This window comes from Salvelinus fontinalis, chromosome 1, assembly GCF_029448725.1.
Source record: "Salvelinus fontinalis isolate EN_2023a chromosome 1, ASM2944872v1, whole genome shotgun sequence".
NCBI classification, from domain to species: domain Eukaryota; kingdom Metazoa; phylum Chordata; class Actinopteri; order Salmoniformes; family Salmonidae; genus Salvelinus; species Salvelinus fontinalis.
The window spans coordinates 58,452,184-58,472,482 of record NC_074665.1 but is presented as its reverse complement, the minus strand read 5'-3'; the positions used below and the strand labels follow the sequence as shown (position 1 = coordinate 58,472,482).

The 20,299-nt window shown below is 44.3% G+C and overlaps 1 protein-coding gene across 5 annotated transcripts in view; it reads right to left on the bottom strand.

The window, feature by feature from the left end:
• The window catches only part of LOC129858404 (girdin-like), an 89,786-nt gene that overhangs the window by 5,714 nt on the left and 63,773 nt on the right, over positions 1-20,299 (bottom strand). For 2 of the 5 annotated variants that reach the window (XM_055927605.1, XM_055927627.1), the window contains exons 16-32: positions 19,394-20,149; positions 18,761-18,891; positions 18,440-18,578; positions 17,914-18,096; positions 17,610-17,771; positions 16,550-16,827; positions 13,389-13,532; positions 12,922-13,108; positions 12,370-12,515; positions 12,140-12,232; positions 11,413-11,615; positions 10,781-10,843; positions 6,202-6,279; positions 2,968-3,180; positions 2,597-2,659; positions 767-844; positions 150-406 (exon numbers count right to left, since the gene is read on the bottom strand). In XM_055927605.1, coding sequence (XP_055783580.1) covers positions 150-406; positions 767-844; positions 2,597-2,659; positions 2,968-3,180; positions 6,202-6,279; positions 10,781-10,843; positions 11,413-11,615; positions 12,140-12,232; positions 12,370-12,515; positions 12,922-13,108; positions 13,389-13,532; positions 16,550-16,827; positions 17,610-17,771; positions 17,914-18,096; positions 18,440-18,578; positions 18,761-18,891; positions 19,394-20,149 — 3,174 coding nt within the window. The remainder of the gene's footprint in view (positions 1-149; positions 407-766; positions 845-2,596; positions 2,660-2,967; positions 3,181-6,201; positions 6,280-10,780; positions 10,844-11,412; positions 11,616-12,139; positions 12,233-12,369; positions 12,516-12,921; positions 13,109-13,388; positions 13,533-16,549; positions 16,828-17,609; positions 17,772-17,913; positions 18,097-18,439; positions 18,579-18,760; positions 18,892-19,393; positions 20,150-20,299) is intronic. The other 3 variants (XM_055927621.1, XM_055927637.1, XM_055927611.1) reach the window with 2 other exon arrangements.

The following is a 20,299-nucleotide window of genomic DNA, read 5'->3' as shown; positions in this document are numbered from 1 at the left end:
GGGTTTTTATAGCAGACTTGAGTGGTGAAATAACTTCTACTTGTTTCTTATCATAGCTCATCTGAAGCCTATGAATAAAACAGTACTCCTATCTAAAAATTGTACAGTAAAGTCTTAATCTAATGTTCCTGTGTGTTCCAGGCTGTCACCTCTGCAGGGTCGATGCGCTCCTCTAGGAACTGCTGTAGAGAGAGCACCTCGCTGGCGCTGCCTGAGGCGCTGCCATTCTTCTTCTTGGCCTGGGGTTCCAGGGACCTCTGCAGCAGCATGGGGCTCTGATGAGAGGAGCGGGACAGGGGCTGCTGGACAGGGCTGCTCCCGCTGGACCACTCCTCCTGGTCCAGACTGAGGCTGAACTCCCCACTGCTCTCACTGTGGGGCCTGCTGAGGTTTCCGTTCAACGTGCCTGAAGAGAAACACACTACTGTAGGCGAGTTCTGCTCTAATAGTGTATGACTAACTTAGGTACTAACATACGAGTATCACCCTAAGGTGATGACAGGCACTAGATATAAACCAGCAAAGCTCAGAAACCTGCTTATTTGTGAGAATGCAAATAAATAAATAAATAATAAACATGCCAGAACCTAGCTCACACAGAGAGAGGAAGAGAGTTATAGTATCAATGTTAATAGATCACAAAAGTGTTGTGTTTTTTCTCTCTAACGTGTGTGTATGAGAAAATCAACAGAGAGTACAATGAAGGAGGTGTCATATGCAGGAGCGTGGGAGAGAGGGGGCGTTCTCCTTAGTGATGTGACTGTACCTTTGGCCTCGAGCGGAGCGGAGTGGGAGGTATTACTGCTGATGGTCTTGATACTATGGAGGCTGGAGGCTCTCGAGTCTGGATAGGGATAAGAGGACACAGATTGAGAGGACACGTCACACGGGTCAGCAGATGGTGCAGGCAGGAGGGGTGGCACGGTGCCACACAACGCCAACATGCCCAATCACACAAAGGGAGTGGAGAGGGAGGGGCCACACAAACACAAAGGGAGGAATCATTCATGAAGAAAAACCTGTTGTAAAACCTGATTGGAGGAAAGGAGAGGGGCCTTGTGATTGACATGACCCAGAGACCAACACGGGAGGGGCTCAGGTGATTGAGAGGAGTAGGGAGAGGAGGAGACCTGGAGCAGAGGAATGTACCAAAGGATAGGTGGGCTGTATGTGAATGTGTGGGATGCAAATTGATACAATGTTGTTGCTGTTATTAGTGGTCTTCAGTTTGGTTCAGGTTTGGTGTGGCTGGTACAGTAGTAGTACTGGGGAAGCGATGTCCGCAGGTAGTGGGTGGTAATCATTGATAGCAGTGGCAGTCTTGAGTAAAGTGGTACTGTTAGTGGTCTTAGACAGATGTACACAAGTGTGTCACTTACAACAGATGCTACAGGGGACTCTGCACATAGCGGACGGGTCGAGAGCAGAGGGCGACAGAGCCTGAGCACTGCTAAAGACCTGTAGGCCTGGCACATTCAACACACACAGCTAACTGGGTTAACCTGCTACTACAGTGGTGCAGTTCACTTATACTGAGCTACTGTTAGTTTGGCTCAGTTTAGGATATAATGCATTGTACTAGGTTATCTGCCATTATATTAATTAACTCACCAACTTCACAGCACATCATAACAAAGTACAATATAACAGTCGTGGTAAAGTTCATGCAATAGAAGGTACATTACTGTATAATACAACGTACATGACAGTGGAAGGACATTTTAGCTAGCCAAGACTGCACAGAAAATGGAGATAATGGACACTAATTGTGATGTTTGTGTTTGGGAGAATCGAGTAGGCAGACAGCCCGATCTACTAGCTAATGGGAGGAATGCGGCTCATGACCATTTGTTAAGCAGAGTTTACTGTTTGTGATAGCATGCCGAATCTAGTCATTTAAGCAGATCTACTCTAACGCAGGGCTTTAAAACCCTGTTCCTGGACCGTCCTGTATGTTTTCTCTCCAACCCTAATCTAGCACACCTGATTTTAATTAGCTGGTTGATCAGCTGCATCAGGTTAGTTACAACTGGGGCTGGAGAAAAAACTTACAGTAGGGTAGCGTTCCAGGTTTGGAGAACCCTGCTCTAATGGTAGCAAACTGAAATGTAGAGATATAAACCAAGCTTCCAGTGGCACGACATTTACACTTACTGTAAGGCTTTAAAACATTGCCAATTTTTTCCCCATTTGATATTTAATTCCTTTGTCTCCCAGTAATTTTTATTTATTTATTTATTTTACCGTTATTTTACCAGGTAAGTTGACTGAGAACACGTTCTCATTTGCAGCAACGACCTGGGGAATAGTTACAGGGGAGAGGAGGGGGATGAATGAGACAATTGTAAACTGGGGATTATTAGGTGACCATGATGGTTTGAGGGCCAGATTGGGAATTTAGCCAGGACACCGGGGTTAACACCCCTACTCTTACGATAAGTGCCATGGGATCTTTAATGACCTCAGAGAGTCAGGACACCCGTTTAACGTCCCATCCGAAAGACGGCACCCTACACAGGGTAAATAAACTGGTGTAAAGCCCTGTGGTTAAATAATAGTAATGGGAGTTTGTCCTAAAGGTCAACAGTTAACTTACCTTGACCTCTGATCCCAATGGGGTCGTCTGAGGATGCTGGAACGTCTTCACAGGAAGCGTTGTCTGGAGGAGACAAAGATGTGGAAATATGAGTTATGGCTGGAGGGATGGAGAAACTACAGGAGAATAGGGCTTACGAAGGAAACAAAGTATGTGGCAGATAATCTTCTGAAAGCTAGAGTATGATGGTAGGCATTCACCGGTGTCCAAATCAAAAAGTAAAAATGGAGATGAAAGAAAAATGACATTTACGATGGATTAAACAATGACTTGCTTCTGAAACACAATGAGACTTGTAGTAAATACACATTCTAGATGATAGTTCACCACACCACCAAAGGAGGATCGACTAGCGGTCCTGTAGTCTCTACCTTTGATCTTCAGGCTCCTCTTGGCCCTGTTGCCAGAGGGCAAAGTGAGGGTGGCGTAGTTGATAGCATTAGTGGAGTAGGCCATGGAGCCCAGCTCCTTCATGTGCCGACTTCTGCTGCCCCCGTTGGCCTCCACGGGCCCCTCCAGGTTCTCTGTGCTGCCCGCCCACTGGCCCCCTGCCAGGGCAATGGTCTGCAGCAGGTCGTTCATGGCTGTGGTGGAGATGGAGATAAATTAGCCGAGGGCACAGGGAGTAACGCTAGGCTAGGCATGAAGTAGCTGCTAAGTCAAAGCAGCAGCATTCAGAGATGTGCCACAGTCAGTGTGGGCAAGCCCATGTCGGCAAGGCATGCACAAGAGCTGAAATGCAGCCAAACTGAAAGACTCAATAAAAATAGCAGAGAGTGACAGATAAGTCAGGAAATGAAAGAAAAAGAGAAAGAAAGAGAAAAAAGCACTGTAAGGCTCCACTTCAATTCCTACGTGGTGGCTGTGAGTGAGAGGTGGCGAGAGAAAGAGAAAGAGCAGTGAGGTTCTGCAAAGTCATGCCGGCTCTGTAGTGAGAGAGGAGTGAGGAGGATGACAGGCTGCGCTCACACCACAGGCAGACAGGCAGAGATACAGTATATAGATGGATGGGGCCAGAGTCAATGTGCAGGCCACACACACACCTACAGACCGCACCACCCTATACAGTAAGGTACAGTAGAATGGCATACAGTACCTCCCGACTGCACTGTCACATATACAGTTGAAGTCGGAAGTTTACATATACCTTAGCCAAATACATTTAAACTCAGTTTATCACAATTCATGACATTTAATCCTTGTAAAAATTCCCTGTCTTAGGTCAGTTAGGATCGCCACTTTATTTTAAGAATGTGAAATGTCAGAATAATAGTAGAGAGAATGATTTATTTAAGCTTTTATTTCTTTCATCACATTCCCAGTGGGTCAGAAGTTTACATACACTCAATTAGTTTTTGGTAGCATTGCCTTTAAATTGTTTAACTTGGGTCAAACGTTTTGGGTAGCCTTCCACAAGCTTCCCACAATAAGTTGGGTGAATTTTGGCCCATTCCTCCTGACAGAGCTGGTGTAACTGAGTCAGGTCTGTAGGCCTCCTTGCTCGCACACACTTTTTCAGTTCTGCCCACAAATTTTCTATAGGATTGAGGTCAAGGCTTTGTGATGGCCACTCCAATACCTTGACTTTGTTGTCCTTAAGCCATCTTGCCACAACTTTGGAAGTATGCTTGGGGTCATTGTCCATTTGCGACCAAGCTTTAACCTACTGACTGATGTCTTGAGATGTAGCTTCAATATATCCACATAATTTTCCTCCCTCATGATGCCATTATTTTGTGAAGTGCACCAGTCCCTCCTGCAGCAAAGCACCCCCACAACATGATGCTGCCACCCCCGCGCTTCACGGTTGGGATGGTGTTCTTTGGCTTGCAAGCCTCCCCCTTTCTCCTCCAAACATAACAATGGTCATTATGGCCAAACAGTTCTATTTTTGTTTCATCAGACCAGAGGACATTCTCCAAAAAGTACGATCTTTGTCCCCATGTGCAGTTGCAAACCGTATTCTGGCTTTTTCATGGCGGTTTTGGAGCAGTGGCTTCTTCCTTGCTGAGCGGCCTTTCAGGTTATGTCGATATAGAACTCGTTTTACTGTGGATATAGATACTTTTGTACCGGTTTCCTCCAGCATCTTCACAAGGTCCTTTGCTGCTGTTCTGGGATTGATTTGCACTTTTCGCACCAAAGTACGTTCATCTCTAGGAGACAGAACGCGTCTTCCTCCTGAGCGGTATGACGGCTGCGTGGTCCCATGGTGTTTATACTTGCGTACTATTGTTTGTAGAGATGAACGTGGTACCTTCAGGCTCCCAAGAATGAACCAGACTTGTGGTCTACAATTTTTTTTCTGAGGTCTTGGCTGATTTCTTTTGATTTTCCCATGATGTCAAGCAAAGAGACAGTGAGTTTGAAGGTAGGCCTTGAAATACATCCACAGGTACACCTCCAATTGACTCAAAAGATGTCAATTAGCTTATCAGAAGCTACTAAAGCCATGCCATTATTTTATGGAATTTTTCACGCTGTTTAAAAGGCAGTCAACTTATGTAAACTTCTGACCCCCTGAAATTGTGATACAGTGAATTATAAGTGAAATAATATGTCTGTAAACAATTGTTGGGAAAATTACTTGTGTACAAAGTAAATGTCCTAACCAACTTGCCAAAACTATAGTTTGTTAACAAGAAATCTGGGGAGTGGTTGAAAAACAAGTTTTAATGATTCCAACCTAAGTGTATGTATACTTCCGACTTCAACTGTACATCATCTAGATTCTAGACCTAGACCAGCGATGGGCAACTTTGATGGGGGTGGGGGCCACAAAAAAATCTGAACTCATGAGAGGCAGCAGTTGGCCAATTTGCGAGCAAGACATTTTGACAGCGGAGAGAAACATTTTTAAGTTTGAGTTAATTTTGTGCAATTCTACACATTTTGCCATAGAGTGGAGAGAAATATTAGAATTTGTTAATATAATATCTGAGTGAGACTGACTAATAAAACCATTGGGGCCCCCCCGGCTGGTAAATCGACCATGATAACAAGTTTAGATAGCTGGCCGCTAAATAGCAATCCACATTTTTTTGTTGCTGACATGGGCTAATTGACTGACTATCAGTGACTGACATAACAAGAGGAAAACTGCTGATGCACAGACATATTTTTGAAATGGCACCTTGTGTATTCTACTATTGTAACTCGCAACATTAAGTTTAGACCCCGATTAAATTCTCCCCCCCAAAAATGTAGAACCTAGACTAAGACTAACCTAGAGTGCATCTACAGATACCACAACAGAAAAAACTACAGAAAAAGAACTACAGAACACCACTACTACCACTCACATTACTTCACATAAGTGTTGTTAATCATTGAAGAGTGTTAGTTTGTACTAATATCTACATTTGTTAGTTCTTGTGTGACATTACTTCGACTGTACACAAATCTAACCCAACAAAATGTGTTGTTAAGATAGATGTATCTACTATTGGTGATAAATTAGAGTACGCGTTTTGTTTATTCCTAGAAAGGAAGAATAGAAAGCAGCTAGAAGCTATGAGAAGAGAAGCTAGGTGAGGGAAGCAGGAAGGCGCAGGCCAGAGGAGGTGGATGGAGGTGGTAGGACGCCAGGCTATCGGAGGTCTTACACATGGACCGGCGGTAGGTGTCCTTCGCTTTGTCTTTCTCCTTCGATCTGTTCCTCATAAAGGGCAACCATTTCACAGCTGTCAGTTTACAGCCAAAGCAGAGAGGGGAGAAACAGAAATACCAGGGGAGATGGAGAGGAAAGGAGGGAAAAAAAACAGATAGATGTTAACGTTGGGAACCAGTGTACCGTTCTGAAGACTCAACTGGTAATAAAACAGTGTTACAAAGATATCGGGGCAAACGCTGATATGTATGCAAACAGACACATGCGCACACACACACACACACACTTTAACGCTCATTCACTCACTGTTCAAACAAAACGCCACGCACACAGCAAAGTGGGATGGCTGTGAAGGGGGTTGCCACATCGAAGACATCAGACTGCTAACAGACACATAGAATACCACACACAAAACACCACACATAGGGTGACGTTTATTAAAGGGTGCAATTAGGAGAGTACAACAGTGACACCAGGGGAACGACACTGCAGTGGAAGGAATGGCCACAGGGATCCCATTACTAACGCAAGACAAATAGTAGATCCTGGGACACTGTATAGAGACACCATTTTAGATTTCCAGCTCCACAGACAACTCCGTGTGTTCTATAGACTGACAGATTTCTGTAAATGGAGACATATTGTGTGTGTGTGTTACGTAAAAGGTTCTTTAGAATAGCTATTAAAAGACAAAAGAAACATAGTTACATCAAATATTGCCTTTAGTATAGCTAAAAAGTATTGTCAGAAGTATTACAATGTACTTCTAATCCATCTGTCTGCATATTTCAAGACATGTCATATGAGGGGGCAGAGAGATACCTGAAGGGTTGGATGATACATTTCTCGTGAATTATCTTGAAAAAGCTTATACTTAAAAACTGGACATCAACCAATCCTCCATTGTTAAGTCAATGGAGAAATGATATGCTTCATTATCTAAATATTGAAAGAGTGTGGGTGACAGAAAGGAACAAAATGGTGCGATTTGAGGATGTGGGAGAAAGTAGTGCAGACACTGGAGATAGGGGTGAGAACAGGTGTGATGTTGATGTTTGTGTGCGTCTGTATGAGATAGATATATACTATAGATAGAGAGACGTATATGTATCTATATATACAGTCCCAGTCAAAAGTTTGGACACACCTACTCATTCAAGGGTTTGTCTTTATTTTGACTCTTTTCAACATTGTAGAATAATAGAGAAGACATCAAAACTATAAAATAACAATCGAAATACATTTGAGATTCTTCAAAGTAGCCACCATTTGCCTTGATGACAGCTTTGCACACTCTTGGCATTCTCTCAACCAGCTTCACATGGAATGCTTCTCCAACAGTCTTGAAGGAGTTCCCACATATGCTGAGCACTTGTTGGCTGCTTTTCCTTCACTCTGCGTTCCAACTCATCCCAAACCATCTCAATTGGGTTGAGGTCAGGTAAATGTGGAGGCCAGGTCATCTGATGCAGCACTCCATCACTCTCCTAATTTGTCAAATAGCCCTTACACTGTCCGGAGGTGTGTTGGGTCATTGTCCTGTTGAAAAATGAATTATAGTCCCACTAATTGCAAACCAGTTGGGATAGCGTATCGCTGCAGAATGCTGTGGTAGCCATACTGGTTAAGTGTACCTTGAATTCTAAATAAATCCGAGACAGTGTCACCAGCAAACCACCGTCACACCTCCTCCTCCATGCTTCACGGTGGGAACCACACATGCGGAGATAATCCGTTCACCTACTCTGCGTCTCACAAAGACACAGCGGTTGGAACCAAAACTCTAACTTTTGGACTCATCAGATCAAAGAACAGATTTCCACCGGTCTAATGTCCATTGCTTGTGTTTCTTGGCCCAAGCAAGTCTTCTTCTTATTGTGTCCTTTAGTGGTGGGTTCTTTGCAGCAATTTGACCATGAAGGCCTGATTCACGCCGTCTCCTCTGAACAGTTGTTGTTGTGTCTGTTACCTGAACTCTGTGAAGCATTTTATTTGGGCTGATATTTCTGAGGCTTGTAACTCTAATGAACATATCCTCTGCAGCAGAGGTAACTCTGGGTCTTCCTTTCCTGTGGCGGTCCTCATGAGGGCCAGTTTCATCATAGCGCTTCATGGTTTTTGTGACTGCACTTGAAACTTTCAAAGTTCTTGACATTTTCCGGATTAAAGTAATGATGGATTGTCGTTTCTCTTTGCTTATTTGAGCTGCTCTTGCCATAATATGGACTTGGTCAATTACCAAATAGGGCTATCTTCTGTATACCACCCCTACCTTGTCACGACACAACTGATTGGCTCAAACGCATTAAGGAGGAAAGAAATTCCAGAAATTAACATTTAACAAGGCACACCTGTTAATTGAAATGCATTCCAGGTGACTACCTCATGAAGCTGGTTGAGAGAATGCCAAGAGTGTGCAAAGCTGTCATCAAGGCAAAGGGTTGGCTACTTTGAAGAATCTGAAATATAACATTTATTTTGATTTGTTTAACACGTTTTTGGTTACTACATGATTCCATTTGTGTTATTTCATAGTTTTGATGTCTTCAATATTATTCTACCATGTACAAAACAGAAAATAGTAAAAGATTAAGAAAAACCGATATATACACATACAGTGGGGAGAAGAAGTATTTGATACAGTAGGTTTTCCTACTTACAAAGCATGTAGAGGTCTGTAATTTTTTATCATAGGTACACTTCAACTGTGAGAGACGGAATCTAAAACAAAAATCCAGAAAATCACATTCTATGATTTTTAAGTAATTAATTTGCATTTTATTGCATGACATAAGTATTTGATACATCAGAAAAGCAGAACTTAATATTTGGTACAGAAACCTTTGTTTGCAATTACAGAGATCATACGTTTCCTGTAATTCTTGACCAGGTTTGCACACACTGCAGCAGGGATTGTGACCCACTCCTCCATACAGACCTTCTCCAGATCCTTAAGGTTTCGAGGCTGTCGCTGGGCAAGACGGACTTTCAGCTCCCTCCAAAGATTTTCTATTGGGTTCAGGTCTGGAGACAGGCTAGGCCACTCCAGGACCTTGAGATGCTTCTTACGGAGCCACTCCTTAGTTGCCCTGGCTGTGTGTTTCGGGTCGTTGTCATGCTGGAAGACCCAGCGACGACCCATCTTCAATGCTCTTACTGAGGGAAGGAGGCTGTTGGCCAAGATCTCGCAATACATGGTCCCATCCATCCTCTCCTCAATACGGTGCAGTCGTCCTGTCCCCTTTGCAGAAAAGCATCCCCAAAGAATGATGTTTTCACCTCCATGCTTCACGGTTGGGATGGTGTTCTTGGGGTTGTACTCATCCTTCTTCTTCCTCCAAACACGGCGAGTGGAGTTTAGACCAAAAAGCTCTATTGTCGTCTCATCAGACCACATGACCTTCTCCCATTCCTCCTCTGGATCATCCAGATGGTCATTGGCAAACTTCAGACGGGCCTGGACATGCGCTGGCTTGAGCAAGGGGACCTTGCGTGCGCTGCAGGATTTTAATCCATGACGGCGTAGTGTGTTACTAATGGTTTTCTTTGAGACTGTGGTCCCAGCTCTCTTCAGGTCATTGACCAGGTCCTGCCGTGTAGTTCTGGGCTGATCCCTCACCTTTCTCATTATCATTGATGCCCCACGAGGTCAGATCTTGCCTGGAGCCCCAGACCGAGGGTGATTGACCGTCATCTTGAACTTCTTCCATTTTCTAATAATTGCGCCCACAGTTGTTGCCTTCTCACCAAGCTGCTTGCCTATTGTCCTGTAGCCCATCCCAGCCTTGTGCAGGTCTACAATTTCATCACTGATGTCCTTACACAGCTCTCTGGTCTTGGCCATTGTGGAGAGGTTGGAGTCTGTTTGATTGAGTGTGTGGACAGGTGTCTTTTATACAGGTAACGAGTTCAAACAGGTGCAGTTAATACAGGTAATGAGTGGAGAACAGGAGGGATTCTTAAAGAAAAACTAACATGTCTGTGAGAGCCGGAATTCTTACTGGTTGGTAGGTGATCAAATACTTATGTCATGCAATAAAATGCAAATTAATTACTTAAAAATCATACAATGTGATTTTCTGGATTTTTGTTTTAGATTCTGTCTCTCACAGTTGAAGTGTACCTATGATAAAAAATTACAGACCTCTACATGCTTTGTAAGTAGGAAAACCTGCAAAATCGGCAGTGTATCAAATACTTGTTCTCCCCACTGTACATACATACATACATACATACATAGCTGGTGCATTGAACACAGGTTACATATAATGCACTACACCATTTAATAGGTATGGAATGTGGGTGCGTTCCTCTGCCCAGGCGTTGCTGACGCCTGCCAGATCTTACAACACCTGGATAGGTATTTTATGTATCAGCTAATCACATATGTTATAGCAATCTATCAGTCGATGACACAGCCGATGACGTGGCACGCAAACATTGGTTGATGCATGCAACATCTGAGTAGGGGAACGCGACCATTGACTGAAGGATGAGACACAACATGCTGACGTGCCTTGAGTGACACGACAGCTCAACTACAAGCCCCGCCCAGCCCTCCCCTCTCAGCATACCATTAGAGGAACCTTGGTTACTCTGCACATGGGAGTGCTGCACTCTCTGAGAGTCTTTCTTCCCTATCGCACAGAGAGGGAAAAACAAGCACAGGAAGCATTAGGTCCGCACAACCAGCCACCACACAGCAACAATGGGCTACTGTCCTGGTGTCTCCTGCCCTGCATACCTCACTGTCTACAACTCACCGCTGCTCATGTTCTAGTGTCTGTGCCAGCATGTACTTTTCCGTCTGACCCAGTGTACTTCGGTTTCTCTGTCTGCGTGCATCATATTACCAGTGTCTGCATGTATCTGCCTCTGTCTGACCATGCATTTCCTGTGTTTAAACCGCATATATTTATTAACATACGCTCTGCTCCCAGTGTCTTATTTAACTAATATGTGATCTAGTCCTTCTTCCTGTCTGTTAGTCCTTCTGATCAGAGGAAGGGACATATTGAGTGAGAGGAAGACCTAGTCCTAGACTATGTTCTGGTCTGGAGTGGACTCTTTCAAAATATAGGTCTATTACTTCCTTCTATTGTGTCTATTTTACAGTAAAGTATATCGATGTGTTTTAATGCACTTCAAATAAGGCTCGAATTGATCTGATCTGGTGTTTTCCATGCAGGTCAGAGTGTCTACTCACTGCTGTTCCTCTTTTGTGTCAGCGTGTCGTCCAGGGAGTTGGAGCCAGAGCCTATGGAGGAGGAGTCCTGGCTGTCCAGAGGAAGCCCCAGGAAGCCCTCGCTGGACTCGGAGCACGTGGGCGTCAGTGTCAGGGAACGCATCCGCTCCAGACTCTTCGGCTTGATCAGCTTCTTCATCTTCAGGGTGATCCAATTCCCTCGTCTAAGATGAGAGCGAGGGGGTTTTGTAATTTAGGGTAAATTATTTGACTCTGGGTAGTGTTCAGTAGGCACAAAAAGAGCAGAAAACTTGTGAAATTAAGGGATGTTTTCCCATTTTGTGGCTTATTGAACCAGTGGTTTTCCAGCATCCGGGGTGTTCTTGTACAGCCTCCCAATTCCCCAGAGACAGCTATGATGATGTTAGTGAGGCATAAAGATGAACCAGAGCTTCTTGGTTAATTTGAACCATATGCAGGAGTTGGTTAGGTTCAGAAGTAAACCATATGCATTTAGTCAGGCATGGAAATGAATCAGAACTGAATGCTTAGGCACATAAGATCCAGGGCAGTTGGATATGCAATAGAATTAACCATAACCAGACAACTGCAGCAATCTACCGCAGTTATATATTTAATTTTCATGTGGGGGATGTCAGCATTGTCTCAGTCAGCTGTTTACTACGACAGAGACTGACATGGTCAAAGCACCAACCACAACGATAGCAGTGGACTCCTAGCTACTTACCTCCGTGGAGGTGAGGGGTCATAAAACTTGTACTGGTCCATGATCTTCTCTTCCAGCTTCTCCTTCTGTCTCCTCAACTCGTTCAGCTTGTCACTGAAGGAGGGAAAGACCAGTTAGGCACAGGAACAAATTACATCTAGCTACATAGCCAAGAAACAGACATCGCTCTCTTATTGAAATGTTAACTTGAACACTGGTTACAAAATGTAATAGTGGGGGTCATCTCTCACATGTACTGTCTCTGTTCTACGTGGAACAGGTCCTTGCTCTCCATGGTCTGTTCTAGCAGAGTGCGGTTCTGCAGCATCAGGGTCTGGATCTGGTCCAGCAGGTGACGGTTCTCCTCCTCCAGGTTCCCCTTCAACTGACTCAGCAACTAGGGAGAGAGAAATAGACTATTTGAGCATAGTGGTTGGTATCCAAGTTGCTTTCACATTGTTGTATATATTACACGTGGGCTGTGCCTTCCCTTCACAGTGGGTGAATACAGGTCAGACACTTATTAAGCCTTAAAGAGCATGGTATTGAGAAACCATCTAACAGACAGATATTAGGCAAACATAGTCATGTCTGGACCGAGGCCACATATCGGCTTTGAACACTTACATAACATAGGACTACATTTACCAAGAGTTACCTGTGATAGTGTTTGGAAATATGCGGAACATAATAATTATAATCTAGTGGTTGGTGTATGGGTAGGGGGTACAGATATTGTAGAACCTCACACAGGTTAGTGAGTGGGAAGGGGTGAAGGGGGACTGAGGGGTGTGTAACTGTACCTCACACTGGTTGGTGAGCTTGGTAGAGGTGATGTCCAGCTGCTGGTACTGCTCTTTGAGTTTGGAGAACTCTGCCTCCAGGCGGGTCTGTTCCAGCTTGGCACCATTCATCTGGCTCTTCAGGTTCTTATGGTCAACCTGCAGGCCCTCATTATCCTTCACCAGTTGGCGGTGTGCCATGTTCAGCCTACACACAGACGTCATGTGTTTTAAACAGCAGCTGCTTTACTCATAGCCCCCTGGTTAGTTCTCTAATTGCAACCACTTGTAATGTCTGCATATTGCCACTCAAAACATGCTAACTTTATTTCCCCCTCTCTCTCTAAAAACTTAGATGAACAGATTTCTCTGTACCTGGAATGACAGCTGAAGGATGTTCCCTTGCACCTCAAAGTAACCCTCAGGACAAATCCCCCTCTTTCGCATACAAACACACACAGGCCTCAGCTTATCCCTGAAACACTCACTTTTCATTCGCCTCCTTCAGTTTGTAGTAGTCTATAGCCGTGGCCTCGTGGCTCTTGTTCTCAGACAGCATCTTCTCCTGCTCTGCCTTCAGCTGTTTCTCCAGCTCCTCCAGCTGATCCTTCTGCCTCAGCAACTGATTATACCTGCAACACATTACCACCGGTTAGTGGATGGCAGCTGTGTGTGTATATACAGTTGTGTATATACACTTTGGTTGGAGTCATTGTAACTTGTTTTTCAACCACTCCACAAATTCCTTGTTAACAAACTATAGTTTTGGCAAGTCGGTTAGGACAATTGTTTACAGACAGATTATTTCACTTATAATTCACTGTATGACAATTCCAGTGGATCAGAAAATTACATACACTAAGTAGACTGTGCCTTTAAACAGCTTGGAAAATTCCAGAAAATTATGTCATGGCTTTAGAAGCTTCTGATAGGCTAATTGGCATCATTTCAGTCAATTGGAGGTGTACCTGTAGATGTATTTCAAGGCCTACCTTCAAACTCAGTGCCTCTTTGCTTGACATGATGGGAAAATCAAAAGAAATCAGCCAAGACCTCAGAAAAAGATTTGTAGACCTCCACAAGTCTGGTTCATCCTTGTGAGCAATTTCCAAACGCCTGAAGGTACCACATTCATCTGTACAAACAATAGTAGGAAAGTATAAACAGCATGGGACCACGCAGCCGTCATACCGCTCAGGAAGGAGACGCGTTTTGTCTACTAGAGATAAACGAGCTTTGGTGTGCGAAAAGTGCAAATCAATCCCAGAACAACAGCAAAGGACCTTGTGAAGATGCTGGAGGAAACCAATACAAAATTATCTATATCCACAGTAAAACGAGTCCTATATCGACATAACCTGAAAGGCCGCTCAGTAAGGAAGAAGCCACTGCTCCAAAACCGCCATAAAAAAGCCAGACTACGGTTTGCAACTGCACATGGGCACAAAGATCGTACTTTTTGGAGAATGTCCTCTGGTCTGATGAAACAAAAATAGAACTGTTTGGCCATAATGACCATCGTTATGTTTGGAGGAGAAAGGGGGAGGCTTGCAAGCCAAAGAATACCATCCCAACCGTGAAGCACGGGGGTGGCAGCATCATGTTGTGGGGGTGCTTTGCAGCAGGAGGGACTGGTGCACTTCACATAATAGATGGCATCATGAGGGAGGAAAATTATACGGATATATTGAAGCAACATCAGTCAGGAAGTTAAAGCTTGGTCAAAAATGGTCTTCCAAATAGACAATGACCCCAAGCATACTTCCAAAGTTGTGGCAAGATGGCTTAAGAACAACAAAGTCAAGGTATTGGAGTGGCCATCACAAAGCCCTGACCTCAACCCTATAGAAAATTTGTGGGCAGAACTGAAAAAGCGTGTGCGAGCAAGGATCCTACAAACCTGACTCAGTTACACCAGCTCTGTCAGGAGGAATGGGCCAAAATTCACCCAACTTATTGTGGGAAGCTTGTGGAAGGCTACCCAAAATGTTTGACCCAAGTTAAACAATTTAAAGGCAATGCTACCAAATACTAATTGAGTGTATGTTAACTTCTGACCCACTGGGAATGTGATGATAGAAATAAAAGCTGAAATAAATAATTCTCTCTACTATTATTCTGACATTTCACATTCTTAAAATAAAGCAGTGATCTTAACTGACCTTAGACAGGGAATTTTTTATTAGGATCAAATGTCAGGAATTGTGAAAAACTGAGTTTAAATGTATTTGGCTAAGGTATATGTAAACTTCCGACTTCAAATGTATGTGTTTCTGACTTGAGCACTGTGTAATGGTAGTGTGGACGTATTTGGCCATGTGTGGTTAACTTCTTTGGGGTAGGGGGCAGTATTTTCACATCCGGATGAAAAGCGTGCCCAGAGTAAACGACCTGCTACTCAGCGATAAAAGCTAGAATATGCATATTATTAGTAGATTTGGATAGAACTCATATGGCAGGCAAAAACCTGAGAATAAATCCAACCAGGAAGTGGGAAATCTGAGGTTGGTCGATTTTCAACTCAGCTCCTATTGAAGATACAGTGGGATATTGTTAATGTTGCACTTCCTAAGGCTTCCACGAAATGTCAACAGTCATTAGAACCTTGTCTGATGCTTCTACTGTGAAGTGGGGCCGAACGAGAGGGGATTGAGTAAGGTCTGCCATGACCTGAACATGCGCTGACCATGTGAGAGCGAGCTCTGTTCCATCGCACTTCTGAAGAGAAAGGAATTCTCCGGTTGGAACATTATTGAAGAATTATGTTAAAAACATCCTAAAGATTAATTCAATATTTCGTTTGTCATGTTTTTACGGACTGTAATATAACTTTTTTAACTTTTCGTCCGTACTTTCCGCTGGACTTCGTCGTAAGTTTGTCGTAAGTTTGGAAAGTGTACTGAACGCTAGAACAACAAGGAGGAATTTGGACATAAATTATGGACATTATCGAACAAAACAAACATTTATTGTGGAACTGGGATTCCTGGGAGTGCATTCTGATGAAGATCATCAAAGGTAAGTGAATGTTTATAATGTTATTTCTGACTTCTGTTGACTGCACAATATGGCGGATATATTTTTGTCTTGATTGGGCTCCGAGCGCCGACCTCAGATTATTGCATGGTTTGCTTTTTCTGTAAAGATTTTTTGAAATCTGACACAGTGGTTGCATTAAGGAGAAGTGCATCTAAAATTCCATGCATAACACTTGTATTTTTATAAACATTTATAATGAGTATTTCTGTAAATTGATGTGGCTCTCTGCAAAATCACCGAATGTTTTGGAACTACTGAACGTAACGCGCCAATGTACACTCAAATTTGTGAATCCTCTCTTTGGCTGGAAAAATGGCTGTGTTATTCTGTGAATAGGCCCTCACCGAAAATAATCGTTTGGTTTGCTTTCGTCGTAAAGCCTTTTTTAAAATCGGACAACAAGTGTATCTTTAAAATGGTATAAAATACATGTATGTTTGAGGAATTTGAATTATGGGATTTCTGTTGTTTTGAATTTGGCGCCCTGCAGTTTCACTTGCTGTTGAAGAGGTGGGACGCCACGTACCCTAGAGAGGTTTTAAGTGTGTGATCGATGCCAGCTGTGCTGGAGTATGCTGTAGGCACATAACAGCATCAGTTGAAATCCCACCTGTCCTCCAGGTCTCTGTGCTGTGATTCCAGGCTCTTGTGGGCACTTTTCAGGCCTCCGTGTTTGCCAATGAGGCCCTCATACTCCGAGGCCTGCCTCTCATGCAAGGCAGCCAACTTCTCATGGTCCCTCAGTAGCATCTCATAGGTGGACCTCAGGTCCTCCCTTTCCCTCATCACCCCCTCCTTCTCGTTCTCCGTGCTGGACTGCTGTGTCGCAAGCTGGGCATTCTGGGCCATGAGAGTGCCGCTCTGGGAGTTCAGGGTGGAGTTCTCCACCTAAAGGGGAAACAAGACATCTGATTGGACATCTGTGCCGTCTGAACTCAGTTACTCAGAAATGCCCTTAACTACGTCTGTTTTTTCAAGGCGTGTGTCATGTCCTTCTAGGCATTGCATTGGATTAGATTATCCAGTTATGTGGGGGGAAAAAAACAGGCCGATAACCTCACAAAACAATTTGAATAAGTGTAGGTGTCGGTTCTGAGCAATAGGGGGCACTGTGTACCCAGACAGCCTGTCCATCCGGTTGAGACATCGCATGTTCTTGTTTGATTTGGATATACATCAGTGGTCAAATGTTTTTTGAAAGTACAAATTCCCAAGCACAGACATGTTTAAAGTTAGATTTGACATGCAGCAGAATGCAGCCGAATCCTGTTCAGATGTAGATTTTACGACCCAAGATTTTGTTGAACCAGAGACAGAGCTTGGGGAGGGTTTAAACTACAATATAGGCTATCAATGTAGTGTAGACAAGGCCAGCGTATAGGGTGCAGAGCACAGCAGTGAATGAGCAACAGAGGGAACCAGGGCTTAGTGGTTAAAGCGTTGGGACAGTAACTGAAAGGTTGCTGGATCTAAGCCCCAAGCTGACAAGGTAAAAATCTGTCGTTCTGCCCGAGAAGGCAGTTAACCCACTGTTCCCCGGGCGCCGAAGACGTGGATGTCGATTATGGCAGCCCCCCCGCACCTCTCTGATTCAGAGGGGTTGGGTTAAATGCAGAAGACACATTTCAGTTGAATGCATTTAGTTGACTAGGTATCCCCCTTTCCCTTACTTGTAGTTTGGCATTCTGGGTCTGTAGGGTGGTGTTATTCTCCTGTAGAGATGCAGTCTGTCTCTGTAGAGCCAGAATCTGAGCCTGCAGGTTACTGCTCTGGGTCTCCAGCTGCTTCAGGTTGGTATGCAGGGCCTGCTTCTCTGCCTGTAGGGTGGCATTCTGAAAATGACAGACACACACACACAAGATTAACGCATGCATTAATTATATACAGAGGCCCTTCACACTTCATACAGAGGCCCTTCACATACTGTATCAAAGATTACTATTTTGACTTGTTGATTAGATTGAGTTTACGTACGTTTCTCTCCACCTCGATGAGGCGGTCTTTGACCTTGAGCAGTTCCCGGGTGGTCTCGTGGCTCTCCTTCTCCCACTTGTTGACCGCCTGAGAGTCCTCCCTGTCCCCTCTCCTGGGGGGCGAGCTCTGCACCATTCTCTCCTCCTCCTCCCTCTGTCGCAGGGCCTCATAGTTCTTCTTCACCTGGAGAGGTCAAAGGTGAATGGGTTAAACCTCCATCCCCCAAAATATGCCCTTACTTAAGAGTTCCATCTCTGTTCTGGCACCTCAGCGGCAAGGGTTCTAGTTTTTGTCACAAAGTTAAACATGTGCTGTGGAAACTATTCTCAGGGTTTTCTAGGCTCCTGGTGCCTCATGAATAGATAACACAATGGAAAAGGAATTAATAAATAATGAATTGCCTCAGAAGCATTTGAGTGTTTCTCTGAGTCACGCGTTAAAGAAGCATAACACAGGACCTCTCTGGGATAATGTTGTTTTGTACAGATGTTCATTGGGCTGCTGTTCTATATTGTTTAGGACTCACAGTTTTGAGCTCCTGGCGCAGTTGTTGGTTGAGGTTGGAGGACTCCTGCAGTCTGGCCTCCAAGGCTGCTATCTTCTCCTCCTTGATCTCCAGAGTAGATTTGAGAGTGGACTCTAGCTTGAACTCCAGCAGCTTGTACCTGCACATAATAGACATTCACAATCATTAAAAGACCAAGGATCTTTCCTGGATAGAATTCAATGTCTTGACACTGTATTGTTGGCAGAGTGTCTACTATGAACCTTAATTGATGTGGTCACAATTATTTATGGGGGGATGGGTACCTTTGAGCAGCAGCATAATGGTTTGTGTGTGTATTACCTGTCGTCGTCAGAGCTCTGCTCGTCCTGCAGCAGCCTCTCCTTGTTGAGGCCTATCTTCTCCAGCTCGTGGGTCAGTTTCTCCAGGTCATTGTTCATCTGCTGAGTCCGCAGTTTCTCACTCACCAGTTCCTGAAACATCAAACGCCAATCCAGAGTCACTCTACATTCATAATCCCTAGAATTTAATCCTTTATTAATGAATAATCCAATCTTAATGTACTTAAATGGAACATAGTTAAGTTCCATGTTTAAGAAAAAGTGTTGGCATAGTGCTCTGGTTTTATTACTTCTGGCATAACGCAGGTGCAATGATTATAGCTGAATTTAAAGGTTAGTCCCAAAATGTCAGGAATGAAGTTTTCTAAATATTTTACTTTCAAAACACATAAATACAGCCAGTATGATGCATTTTGCATATATCTTGAAAACTTGATTGCTGACATGCAAAACATTTTGGGACTATTTCAACAATGGACTAATGAAACAAACAAATACCAAAAGAGTTTTCCTTTAAATCAATATTCTAAAATGTACATTTGAAGACTTGTGGGCATTCACCCCATGCATTACCATTACAATATATATACTAACATTACAACATGCATCTCTAAGGTAGTCACTACATCATTACCTCTCGCAGAGTGACCAGGGTCTTCTTATCGATGGTGGCCTGTTTGACCAGCTCCTTGTTCTCTTTCTCCAGATCTTTGAGGCGGTTGCAGGAGTCCTTGAAGGAGGTCATCTCCTTGCCCAGCAAGCGGTTGTCCTTCTCCAGGTGGCTGATCCTCAGGTTGTCCTCGTCCATCTTGGAGTCCCTGATCTCCGCCTGCTGTCTCAGCCTTTTGTTGTCCTTCTCCAGGTGCTTCTTGTCCTTCTCCAGCTGAGAGCTCTCTTGCTCCAGAGTCTTATTCTCCTGCTCCAGCTGCTCCAGACGTTTGCTGGAGATCTTCAGTTCCTCCAGGCTCCTCTGCAGGCTCTGGTTCTCCTGCTCTATGTCCTGCAGCTCCCCCTCCAGCTGCTGCATCTTGCGGCTGCTGTTGTCCAGGGCCTTCTGCAGCCGCTGGTTTTCCGTATCCAGGCCCTGGTTGCTCACCTCGAGCCTCTCAGTTTTCTTGGAGGAGGCCTTGAGCAGCTCCAGGCTCCTTTTCAGCTGGCTCCTCTCACTCTCCAGCTCAAGGTTCTCCAGCTCCAGCTGAGCCGCCTTGTTCCCAGCCGAGCGGAGCACCTCAGCAGTCCTGCGAAGCTCCAGGTTCTCCTCGTCCAGCTGGGAGTTCTCCTTCTCCAGGGCCTCCAGCTGGAAGGATGTGCTCCGCAGGCCGTCCACCACCTTCTTTAAACGACGGCCCTCTGCCTCCAGCTCGGAGTTCTCCTTCTCCAGAGACACCACCTGAGGATTTAGGAGAATATGGGAACATTTATCAACAAAGCACTTTTCCTCATTCAAACTCCCATCTACTTTATACAATGGGAGCTGCACAACAAAGAAATAAGTGACTAATTTGGCACACAATAGACACCAGGTATATTGACAACTATA